We start from the raw sequence: 11,361 nt of genomic DNA, 5'->3' as shown, positions 1-11,361 counted from the left end.
GGAAGTGTTGAGTTTTAGCATGGTGTGAATTTCTCTGCTGTGCTGTGGGGGAGCCTGGGTGTGATGGCTGGGAGGGAACAAGGTGGCTGGAGGCTGACTCTGCTGCCATGGGGCTTCTTGCCTGTTTTCCCACAATTCTAAAGTTTCCTGTTTGATTTGGTCACAGACTTAACTCATCTCAGTAGAGCCCAGACCTGCCCCAGCCATTCAGGACTCCCTAATTGCCTGTGTGTGCACCAGCAGCTGAGCAAGGGCTGTGTTCATCAAACAACCCAGGAGTTACATGTTTGCTTAAGGACCAGGAGCTTTTGCTGTGCCACCTCTTGCTCACAGGTGTATTTATAGACCCAGCCAAGCTGTGGATTATTTCCAGGCTGTGCTGCTGCTGCAACCAGGGCTGATTACACAGATTCTGCCTTGTCCCTGTTTGTGTTTATGAACAGCAGGCTCTGCTGGGCTGCTCGAAGAGCATAAGGGCCAATGCAGTGGTTGCACATAAAGTGAATTTTCCCCACCCCCTTGATTGTCCTGTAGGGACACCTTTGCAGTGCCCTGTGTGGAAGGAGCAGAGGCTCTAGGCAGGGTGGAGGGCTGCTGGGGTAGAACACAGTGCAAGCAGCTAGGCTGGCTTGGTAAGGCTCGGCTTAGTCACTTCCTTTGGGGAGTGGGGAGGATGCACCTCCTGTGTGGGAGCCCCACCTGAGCCTCCTCGTGCTGGAGCGAATTTTGAGGTGCTCTCTGCTTACCAGGAATGGTCCTCGTGGGCTGGGGGTGCTGGGCTGGTTGGTCACAGACACGGCAGTGAGCACGGGCTTTGCTCTGTCCGAGAAGAGCCGGGAAGGGCTGAGAGCTGCTGCAGGAGACAAAACCGCACCCAGCAAAGCCTGGGGCACAAACCATGGGGATGCTCCCATCTCAGAGCTGCTCCTGGAACCCTCGCAGCGCTCACTTGGAGAACCTCAGCCTACTTTCAGCACCTCCCCACGCTGCTGGGAAGCCGGGCTCGGGAGAAAATCGCCATCGATGTGACCCCGTGGTGTCCCTTGTCACGAGCTGTCCGTCGCCTTCGAAGGGATGCCCCTGGTGTCTGACGCGATGCTGTCTGTGGCTCGTCATTCGGATTCCCCGGCTCGGCGAGTCCTTACTCATCCCCTTGTTTGGAGGAGGGATTTCGTGAGCCCCTGGCCGAGCCCCGTGAGGATATTTCTGGGCTGATGGAGCAGCAGAGCGGGAGCTGTGGATGACAGGGGCTGGCAGAGGCGTGCCCGAGCGGGGCTGGCTGCTCCCGTCCTGCCGCGGAGCCAGAGGCACCTGTACCGAGGCGTGTCAGGAAACCCGATGCCTCACCTCTGCCAATGTGGAGGCGGAGGGAGGAGGGCCCAAAGACATGTCCCTTCACGCTCGCAACAGCTGAAAACAGAGAAGGAAACTCGCTAGAGCCTTTTTCAGCAGCGCAGGAAGCCTCCCTGTCCCGCTCTCACCCCAGAAGCCCTCCCGTACTCCACTACTCTGGGGGGGTGGCTGTCCCGCACCCGTCGGGCGATGAACATCGCAAGGAGAAGAGGCTTTTACAGACAGGAGGTGAACAACACGCTCTGGGAGCTGCCCAGGAGATACACATCCCTGCACCCGCTGGGCTCCGGGGCCTACGGCTCCGTCTGGTGAGTGGGGTCCGGCCCGCGGCAGCGCGGGGCGGGCTGGGGGCCGTGGGAGTTCCGTGCCGGGGGGGAAACGAGGAGGCGCTTGGCGGAACCCCTCCATTAAGGAAGGATATTTGCATGTGTGATGGGGACGGGATGGCTCCTGCCCCAGCGCACGGCTGAAGAACATGGTCAGGGCAGCGGTGCGAGGGCAGCCGAGCGTCACCTCGGCCCTGGGGTCAGGCCGATTTTGAGCTGCTTTGGTCTCCAGCTTGCGTTAGAGTTCCTGTCTGGTAGCACAGGCAGGAATCCCTGGGTGTCTGAAGAGATTTGTGGGTGATTGCAGAGGTGGGAGCTGGAACAGGGTGTCCTTGCTGCTCAGTCCCCGGCAGCTGAAGCAGCTGGACAATACCCTGATACAGTCTCCAACCCCCACCCTGATACAGTTTCCAATTCGAAATAATAAAACAGATAGAAATTATTGCAAACAGAATCAGTAACAGACTGAGACTTCCTCATGGCTGATGATAAATCCCAGCCTACAAGAGAGCAGCAGGAGCTGCTGTTCATTATTCAGGCAGGCAAAGGTGCCTGAAGCAAGAGCAAGCACAAGGCAGACATTGCTGGCTTGGCACTGACAAACCAGAGATGGGCAACCCTGAAAGGTTAAATATGAAACAGTCCATTGATAGGATCTGAACAGAGCCCTTATTTCATAACATGCTGAGCTAAAAATAAATGAAAAAAAAAAAAAGGTGTGTCCGTTTTCATAGGTGTTGGGCAAAGTCTGCCACTGGCACTAATCCTGAAACCCTGGTGTCCAGGTTTTGTCCTTTTTCTCCAGCTTCCATTTTACTTGGCTGCCCAGATGTGTTTATGCCTCTTAAATTCTTAAGTAAGTCCTGCAAAATCAGGCAGGATTAGACTTGACTTTTAATTTATATTTGTACAGCGTTCTCTGATTTTTATCACAGAGAAAATCAGGAAGAAAAATAAAGACAGGACTAAAAAAAAAAAAAAAAAAAAAATAAAGGAAGAGAGAAATCTTTTCAAGTTTCCTTGCCCAGCCGAAAAAAAAAACAAACATCAAAAGAAATCTTTACTGGTCCCTGTAAAACTCTCGGCTGCTCTGGAGCTCTCAAGAAGGGAGGCTGAAGCAGCCCGGGGCTGCGTGGTCGTTTTGAATGGACAGAGCTCAGCAGGGAGAGCTCGATTCTGAGTCCTGTACAAAGCCGAGGCAGAAACGTGGAGCTAGGATCTGCTGTCCTCTGCTGGGAATTGCTGGGAAAATTTCCTATTGCAGCGGCTTTTACACCTTCTTGAGCAGCTGAGAAAGTAACTCGGGAGAAACAGCAAAGGCTTGCTTCTGCCCTTATTAATTTGCCAAAATCTGTAGCGATTTGACTTCCAGCTGAGTGTGAAAGAAGAATCTTCTGACCTCTCCAACGCTGCTGCTGCCGATCTCTGCCAGCCAAGGCAGGGGCAGAGCTGTGCCTGCCCGAGGTCAGCCCAGACTGAGCTGTTCTGAATCTGTGCTGGGAGAGCACCGGGGCTGTCCCAGCTGCGTCTGGGATGGGCTCTGGGCTGGGTTAGATGCTCTGTAGGTCAGCAGCTGGGAGGACACCCTCAAATTGGGAAATCTGCCTTGGATCTGCAGTGTGACTCCCTGGTCTGAGTCCCTTCCTCTTATTTGCCTGGCTCCTCCAAAAATTTTACGCAGTGCTGTCCCCTCTGCTGGCATCTGCTGAAGTCCTGAAAAGGAGACAAAACCTCACTGAGAGTCCTTCTAGGACATCCTGCAGCATCTTCAGCACTTCAGCTGCCTTGTGTAGCTGTTCCTGCACTTCCTTTGCTTCTCCTGACTCAATATTTGCCAGTGCAAGGCTGGAGGGTGCAGCTGGAAGCCATGGGATTGAACATGATGATTTACAGCTCTTCTGTTCCTGTGGGAGATGGGATAGGGATTTCCAAAGCAGTGGGAACAGTGGGATTTGGCAGGAAAATCCTTTTTTTTTTTTTCATCTCTTTGCCTCTTGGGAGGGGTCAAGGAGGGCTGAGACACCCCTGGAAAACACCACTGAGAGCCCTGAATTCCAGCTGTCTGTCTGGGGACCTCCCTTCCCTCCTGGGCAATCTGAGCAAGGAGCCTCCAGAGGGAGAGGAGCTGTCACAGGAATGCTGTGTCCAGCTGCAAACAGCTGGAATTCACAACATAATAATGCCTGCAGCAATGGTTGCTGCACCAGGTTTTCATCAGCTCCAGAGAAGTCTCATTTTCAGCCAGACCTGCTCTTACACAGAAGTGAATATGTAATCAAGGATTCTGAACACAGCAGGATTAATTGCAGCAGCATTTTCAACATGTGACATCCACAGTCTTTGCTCCAGAATACAGTGAAGGCAGCTGGCCTGCCCTAAAACACAACAACCTCCAAGCAGATGGCAAAGCAGAAATTGCCATATCTTTATTCCCTTATCTCCATGCATTAAGGAAGGAGAAGACAGAGTTAGAACTAATTCTGACCTTTAACCATTTGTGTTTCCCTTTTCTCTCAGCTCTGTTACCTCCAGCTCATTTCTGCAGGTTGAAGGGAATAAAGATGAGCCACTTGTGCTTTTCTTGGTGTCCCACCTCATCTCCCCAAGAGCACAGGCTGCCCAAAGCCACACAGGGCTCCACTGAGCTCCCCAAAGGACCTTTCTCTGCTGCTCTTCTGCACGCACAGGAACCAGAAGCTCTTCTTCCACTTCTGGAACCTGTGGGGTTGCAGAATCTGTTCAAACACTCTACTGACATCAGGATGGTTTTTTTATTTGCCTGCTGCAGTTCAGCCATAGACAAGAAGACGGGGGAGAAAGTGGCCATCAAGAAGCTGTGCCGCCCCTTCCAGTCAGAGATCTTTGCCAAGAGAGCCTACAGAGAGCTGATGCTGCTGAAGCACATGCAGCATGAGAATGTGAGTGATCGTTTCTCCTCTTCCTGCTGACACAAGGGGTGTTCCCTTGCCACCTTTTGGTGGCATCACCTGTGTTTTAATTGACGTTTGGTACGTGCAGGCTGTCTCAGGGTTTACCTGTGACCTGTTTGCTGTGCCCAGGATGGAGCAGGTGTGTAATGGGTGAGCCCAGGTATTAGTAAGAGGGAAAACATTTATGCAGCATCACTGAGGAGTCCCTGGGTTCCTCAGATGGAATTTTCTGTGTTCACCCACGTGCATGTGCCAGTGGAGAGCTGATCAGTGCTGTGTGCACAGCAAATTCTTTCCAGATTTAAATGTGGGCTTCTCTCCTTCCTCAGGTCATTGGGCTGCTTGATGTCTTCACCTCCACTGCCTCCTACCAGGGGTTCCAGGACTTGTAAGTCTCGAGTTGTTTGCTCTGTATAGACTTAATTGTTTTCCAAGACAGCTGTGTCTTATCAGCAGCATAACAGAGAGGGTTGGGGTGCAAAGGGACCAGACTAGAACCCAGGCATCCCCAAATAACACAGAGAGCCAAGAGCACACCTCAGCTCCCATGGCTGACACACCCAGAGCACGTCAGCAGATCCCACCCCTGCTCCCAGCTGGGACACCACAGCAGGCACAGACCAACCTGTGCAATGAGGATGTGTTACATTCCATGGTGCATCACTCGAGGCTGATCCATGCTAGCACTGCGTGACTGCTGAGCTAAGGAGCTGCACTCAGAACTGGAGAAGTATTGTTCATCAGGCCTCAGGGCAATTAAGCTCCGAATTTGAAAGATCTGTCCCTCTTTTTCTCTTAATTCTGGCTCTTCTCAATCAATTTTTTTGGCATTTTCCCTCCATGTTCATGGTCATGTTAGACAAGTCCTTTTTCCTCTCCCATCACTGCAGATGAGCAGTGTGTGCCTGGGTTTGGGGTTTGGCTGATGGCTGAGTGTTAGCAGCCTGCAGGAAGAGCATGTGAAGGTTCTCAGAGCAGTTCCTGCAGGAAGAGCAACAATTAATTAGCAGCCTCAGCAGGCAGGTACTGAAGGAAGCTGGATGTTGTCTTCTGGGGCAGGGCTGGAGCACATTACAATGATAAATGTGGGAGCCAATGCAGCTGCTTTGCTGTGTGAGATGTTTCAGCTCCTGGATGGTGAAAAGCTGCCCAAAATTGAAATTCACTTGAAGTTTAAACTAATTCAGGATCCTGAAGATCCTTGTTCTTACTTGACATCAGATATCTGATTTCAGAGGAGGAGAAAGAGCAATTTTCAGAACAGGTTGAAATTCCAACTTCTCTGCAGGATGAGCTAGTTAGCCAGGAACACTGTCACAACAACTCATCCTCCTTACAGTGAGTTACACAGCCAGAAAAACCAAACCAAGTGAGAACAAGGCTAGCCTGGTCCCCTGCATTTTTCTTCCAGACTCAGGGCCTTGTCTTACTGCCTTTTAGCTACCTGGTGATGCCATACATGCGGACAGATTTACAAAAGATCATGGGACATGAATTCAGTGATGAAAAGATCCAGTACCTGGTCTACCAAATGCTGAAAGGGCTGAAGGTAGGTGGGTCTGGAGGAGTTTAGTGACTCCCTGTGTCTCCTCTGTGTGTCACCTCTGGGTTGACCCTAACTAAACTCCCCTCCAATACTGTACAGGAGGACGTGGGGAGTTTATGGCATCCCCTCAGAACAGGTATTGGCTGTTGAACCATTCCTGGTCCAGCACACACCAATAAAATGAGTGTTTGCTTATATCAGTCAGTTGGGTATCACAGTAATCAGCAGCCACAGGCCTTGGGATGGTTTTTCCATTCCCAAGCACTTGATTCTGTCTTTGCCTTGCCCAAATGAACTCTGCACAGAGAGGGAGAGACTGGCAGCAGCAGGAGCTCCTCTGAACCTGTCACAGAGGCTCTCAGGGGAGAGGACAGAGGGAATGGTTTTCTATTCAGCAGCATAAGGAAGGAATATGTTTCTCTAACTTTGAGGGAGCTGAAAGCAATCCCTGCAAACTCTGGGATGTGGAGACAGAGCTTTCCAGCTGTCCTCTCACATCCTTCACCTGGAGTCACAGCAGTGGCTTGCAGGCATCAGTGGGTTCACCTCAATCACACCTCTCCCCAGGCACTGCTACCTTGAGTTTAAATAAAGGGGGGAAGAACACACAGAAGGTTTGACTGGTGTGCTAAAAACCCCGAAGTCAGTTTTGCAATTTTATGTTTTTGGGCTGAGATTATTTTTTTGAACACCCAAAACAACCATGTTCTCATGTCATCTGCTGTAACCCTGATGACTTTGACAGTCTGAAGCTGTTGTACTTGCTCTGAGGAGCTTCATCCCTCCTCTTCTGCTCGCTGCATCTTCTTTAGACTGGCAATAGCACTCTAAATACTGTCAGTAATTTGGGGCAGAAATTTCTTTTCAAACTGCTGCCCTAGGGACCAGGGACCTGTAGAAGGCTGCAGAGGTTTGTTCTCAGCAAGTTCTTGTTTGTAGCTCTCGTTTCTCTGCTGGATAACAGAGAATTTTGTCTGCTGGTGATCACATTGTGGCTCCTCTTTTTATTGCAGTATATTCACTCAGCTGGCATCGTCCACAGGGTAAGTTCATGTGTGCTCTCATTCTGATTTTTGTCATAAAGTTAATAAATTCCCAACCATCATTTCACTAATAGCATTGTCTGCTCTAATTTTCCATCCTGTCTGTTCTCTTTTCCATCCTACACCCCATATATGTTTGGATTTGTTAATTTGTGCAGGATTTTGAGAAAATACTGTATTTTCTGATGAGCTGAGAAGCATTTTATGATGCTTTTTGCATTAAAACTGTTTCAGAAAGGAATCAAATAGTAATCTAATGCTGTACAGTACAGCAGGCATGGTGTTTATTCAGTCATTTGCTGAATTGATGCTGAACCTGGGGTGTTATGGGACCCCATCAAAGGCAAGCAGAGGTTCAGCTGAGAGTCGTGTTGATGTATTGCAGCTTGAAACATCCAATTTTTCTGCTCCTGTCTGTTGTAGGACCTGAAGCCAAGTAACCTGGCTGTGAATGAAGACTGCCAGCTGAAGGTAGGTGGCAAAGCAGCATTTGCAGCACATCAGCTCGTGGGGAACTGCTCTGGCAGCAGGAAATTGGCACTGTCATGTTTCCTCTTTCCTCCCGAGCCTCCATTCCAGGCGTTGTGTTCCTTGGGCTGCAGCAGTGGAAATACTCCCCTGCTGATGTCACTTGCTGAATCAGGACACAAGACCTCAAATGAGCCTTCTGTCACTGTAATCCTCGTGGATGGCAGTGTGTAATGACTTCCTAGAGAAATTCAGCACTGCTGAGCAATACTTGCAGAGGTGAATGATCCCTGAAGGGGAACTGCATTCAGCTGCAGCTGCCCTTTGGTTCTCATGGACCTTGTGGTTGTGATTCCAGACAAAGTAATTTTCAGGGTTGCTCTGAAGGGTTTGCTTGCTGCTGGCTGGTGGGGTGCTCTAGCATGCATTTTCTGTAATGTATATTTCAGGGAGTGGCTCTGCTGCCCATAAAGGTTGGGTCAAGCTTGTTCATCTTCAGCATTGAGGGAGAGGCCATGCTGTGTCACCTGCAAGGTGTTCTTATAGGAAAGGGTGAGTTGTGGTGACCTGGGGGCACACCTTCACCACCAGGTCACAGACCAACTCCAGTAAAGCACATTGATTCCAAACTTAAGCTTCAAGAAAGGCAGTGACCTTCCAGGGAGCACAAAGCACTGATCTTTTCAGCAGGGTCCTCTCATGACAACAGGGTTTGCAGCTGGCTTGCAATTTACAGTGGAATTAAGCCACATAAATTCTTTGAACCATCCCATGGGTGTCTGTGGTGTAGTTGGAGCTTTGTTGTCTGATTGGAGCTACTCCATTTTCTCTTAGAAGTAGAGTCTCACTTGCCCATAGGATTTCTCTTTTCTCTCCTGCCCTCCCTTCTCCTTATTCTTTCTTTGGCACTGCAGATCTTGGATTTTGGCTTGGCCAGGCAGGCTGATGCTGAGATGACTGGCTACGTGGTCACACGGTGGTACAGAGCCCCAGAGGTCATCCTCAACTGGATGCATTACAACCAGACAGGTGAGCAGCCCTGCCCCAGCCTGGGACTCCCTGCTGAGGAGCTGGGGGATCCTGCTGGCTCAAATCCCACTGAATTGTCCAGTTGTTTTTTCCTCTTTTTCATCAGTGTTCCCTGGAGCAGAGCAGGTCCCAGAGGTGTTGCACAACTCCCAGAGCTGCTGCTTGCAGGAAATTATGAAAGCAGAGATTTTAGCAGCATAGAAAGAACAGAGGAGGGTGGGAGTGAAATTTAAATCAGTGCTTACTGCAAGCAACAGCAAAAGTGACAGCCCCAGCAACCACTGCTGCCTTTCTAATTTTTTTTCCTTCCTTTTCCCCCCTCCCTCCTTTTTCTCTCTCAACAGTGGATATCTGGTCTATTGGCTGTATCATGGCAGAAATGCTGACTGGGAAAACACTCTTTAAAGGAAAAGACTGTATCCTTTCAAGCTAAACCTTTTGCCTCAGCAGAGTAATAATTCTTAGTGTGTGTGGAAGGGTTTTTATGAATGAGGCTACTGAGAAAAACAGGTGTCAGACTGGTTTATCAGGAGGTAATCACAAGGACCAGTCTTTTGGGGGAAGAGAACAGAAGGGGACCTCAGAAATGCACCTCTATGGTGGGGTGGTTCTTCATCAGCTGTTCAGCCTTGTGTGGCCATAGCTCCATTCCCAAAGCTTTGCACATCCTTCCAAGCCCATGGATGTGTCCTGGCATAGTTGTGCCAGAAAAATGATCTGTTGATGGAAGTGCCATTCCAGGAAAGGCTTGGAGCTGTTTTTGCCAGTCTAATGAATCTCTACTGGTGTGACTGTGGTGGGTTTGGATAATGAGCTGATTGTACTCTTGCAGGCTGAGCTGGGCTGGGGCTTTGCTCCTCAAAGGGTGATCTTTAACACAGCTTGCCAGACCTGGATCAACTAACCCAGATCCTGAAGGTAACAGGGCATCCAGGAGAGGACTTCTTGGAGAAGCTGGAGGACAAAGCGGTAAGGAAGCTCCTGTGGATTTGGGTCCTGACTTGTGCTTGGCATGGGAGAGGTGCTGCCTCTACAGCAGCAGGGAAATGCCCTTTTTCCCAGGCAAGGAAGGCATTTCTCTGTGCTGGTGGCACAGCTGATGGACCTGGTGCTGCCTTGGGAATGGCTGTGTTTGGCAGGGCGCCTGATGTGAGGTCCTGATGCCCCAGCAAACCAATCTTTGTTCTCCTGCTTGGCTCTTAAAACAAAAGTGTTTCTCTGTCTTAACTGATAAAAAGCTCCTTGTAAACTGCTGAAATGGGACATCTGGAATGCTTTGCTCTTCTCTTCATTTGCTGAGACTGAGAGCTGTATTTCAGCTGTCCATGTGCAGTAACTGTGCTTTCCTTGCTCTTTTAGGCAAAGAGTTATATCAAGTCCCTTCCTAAAATCCCCAAGAAGGATTTGTCTGTGCTTTTCCCTAAAGCAAATCCTCAGGGTAAGTAATCTCCAGCATTTCTCATGAGTTTTCACAGCTGGAAAGGAGGCAGGCTGACTGCCACAGCCCCAACTTTATTTCTCCTCCTCATAATTTCTCGCTACTTTTTTCCCTTGCAGTTTGCATCTGCCCTTCCTCAGGGAAAACATGTATCAGTTAAAAGCAGAATTATCTTTTATTTGCATTACAGTGGTGATGTTCTGCTGCTCTTGGCCATTTACTACTTTTTAAAAAATATGTTACTTTTAAATACAGTGTAGAACCTGGATCTAGCAATATTTAACAGACAGCTGATGTGAAATTTTCAGGGTAAAAAATAATCTCTTAGAAAGAGCTCTCTTCCCAGGCAGGTTAGAGGTGAGAGCAAGCAAAACTCTTCTAGAAACTGAATGGAAGAAAGTCTTAAAATGTCAAAACCAATTGGGAATGGGGCTGATCTGAGTTTCCTGCCCTCCTCTTTACCAGGGATGTATAGGTTTCTATACGGATTACTCATGTTAAGACTCCTTTGGGATGTAGGGCTCTGAATGAAATAAATGATTAAAACTGAAAAATATCTTGAGGTTGGTGGCTTACTCCTCATGTTTCTGCAGCCCAGTCTGCGCAGCAAGGCTTATTCAGGTCTAATTTGTTATTTCTGCACAATTTAACTTCTGTTAGTAAGAGGTCTCTGAGGCTGTTGTTGGGCAGACTTTGCATCTCCACTGATGGGAGCTCCTTGCTGCCTTGGCCAGGTTGAGGATTCTCCTCACTCTTCAGGTGTGGAGATGAAACACTGGAAATACCAGTGCCACAGCTGCAGGGTTCATGCACAGGGTGCCTGTGCTCCCCTGCACCTTGCCCAGCCCCGTTCCCTTCCTCCACAGCTGTGGACCTGCTTGACAAGATGCTGCAGCTGGATGTGGAAAAGCGCCTTACAGCAACAGAGGCCTTGGCTCACCCCTACTTCGACCAGTTCCGAGATATTGAGGAGGAGACAGAGGCACAACACTCCTATGATGATTCTCTGGAACATGAAAAGCTTTCCATAGAGGAGTGGAAAAGTAAGAAGTTGATTTTCTTTGAGGTGCCTGTCTAGCATGGGACTTTCCTACCCCTCTTTCTTTGCTGTACAGATGGTGAGTGAAGCTCTGATTGCTTGCTGATGCCTCAGTGGTGGTGCACAGATCTCTGGCTTTTATCCATTCAGCAAAGATCCCTCCAGCTCTTATGGCAGACTTTTTTTGTC

At 49.4% G+C, this 11,361-nt stretch overlaps 1 protein-coding gene across 2 annotated transcripts in view; it reads left to right on the top strand.

The window, feature by feature from the left end:
- Positions 1-96: 96 nt before the first annotated feature.
- MAPK13 (mitogen-activated protein kinase 13) overlaps positions 97-11,361 on the top strand; it is a 17,505-nt gene continuing 6,240 nt past the window's right edge. The window contains exons 1-11 of one of the 2 annotated variants that reach the window (XM_041467203.1): positions 97-1,661; positions 4,468-4,597; positions 4,939-4,997; positions 6,050-6,158; positions 7,169-7,198; positions 7,622-7,669; positions 8,581-8,695; positions 9,040-9,111; positions 9,585-9,664; positions 10,055-10,133; positions 11,000-11,176. In XM_041467203.1, the coding sequence (XP_041323137.1) occupies positions 1,543-1,661; positions 4,468-4,597; positions 4,939-4,997; positions 6,050-6,158; positions 7,169-7,198; positions 7,622-7,669; positions 8,581-8,695; positions 9,040-9,111; positions 9,585-9,664; positions 10,055-10,133; positions 11,000-11,176 (1,018 nt within the window). In that variant the 5' untranslated portion in view covers positions 97-1,542. Of the gene's footprint in view, positions 4,598-4,938; positions 4,998-6,049; positions 6,159-7,168; positions 7,199-7,621; positions 7,670-8,580; positions 8,696-9,039; positions 9,112-9,584; positions 9,665-10,054; positions 10,134-10,999; positions 11,177-11,361 lie in introns of both variants that reach the window. The other variant, XM_041467194.1, reaches the window with a different exon arrangement.

This window comes from Pyrgilauda ruficollis, unplaced genomic scaffold (genome assembly GCF_017590135.1).
Source record: "Pyrgilauda ruficollis isolate IOZ18807 unplaced genomic scaffold, ASM1759013v1 scaffold100, whole genome shotgun sequence".
NCBI classification, from domain to species: Eukaryota; Metazoa; Chordata; class Aves; order Passeriformes; family Passeridae; genus Pyrgilauda; species Pyrgilauda ruficollis.
Note: the sequence above shows the minus strand (reverse complement) of the source record. Positions and strands in the feature narration are given on the sequence as shown.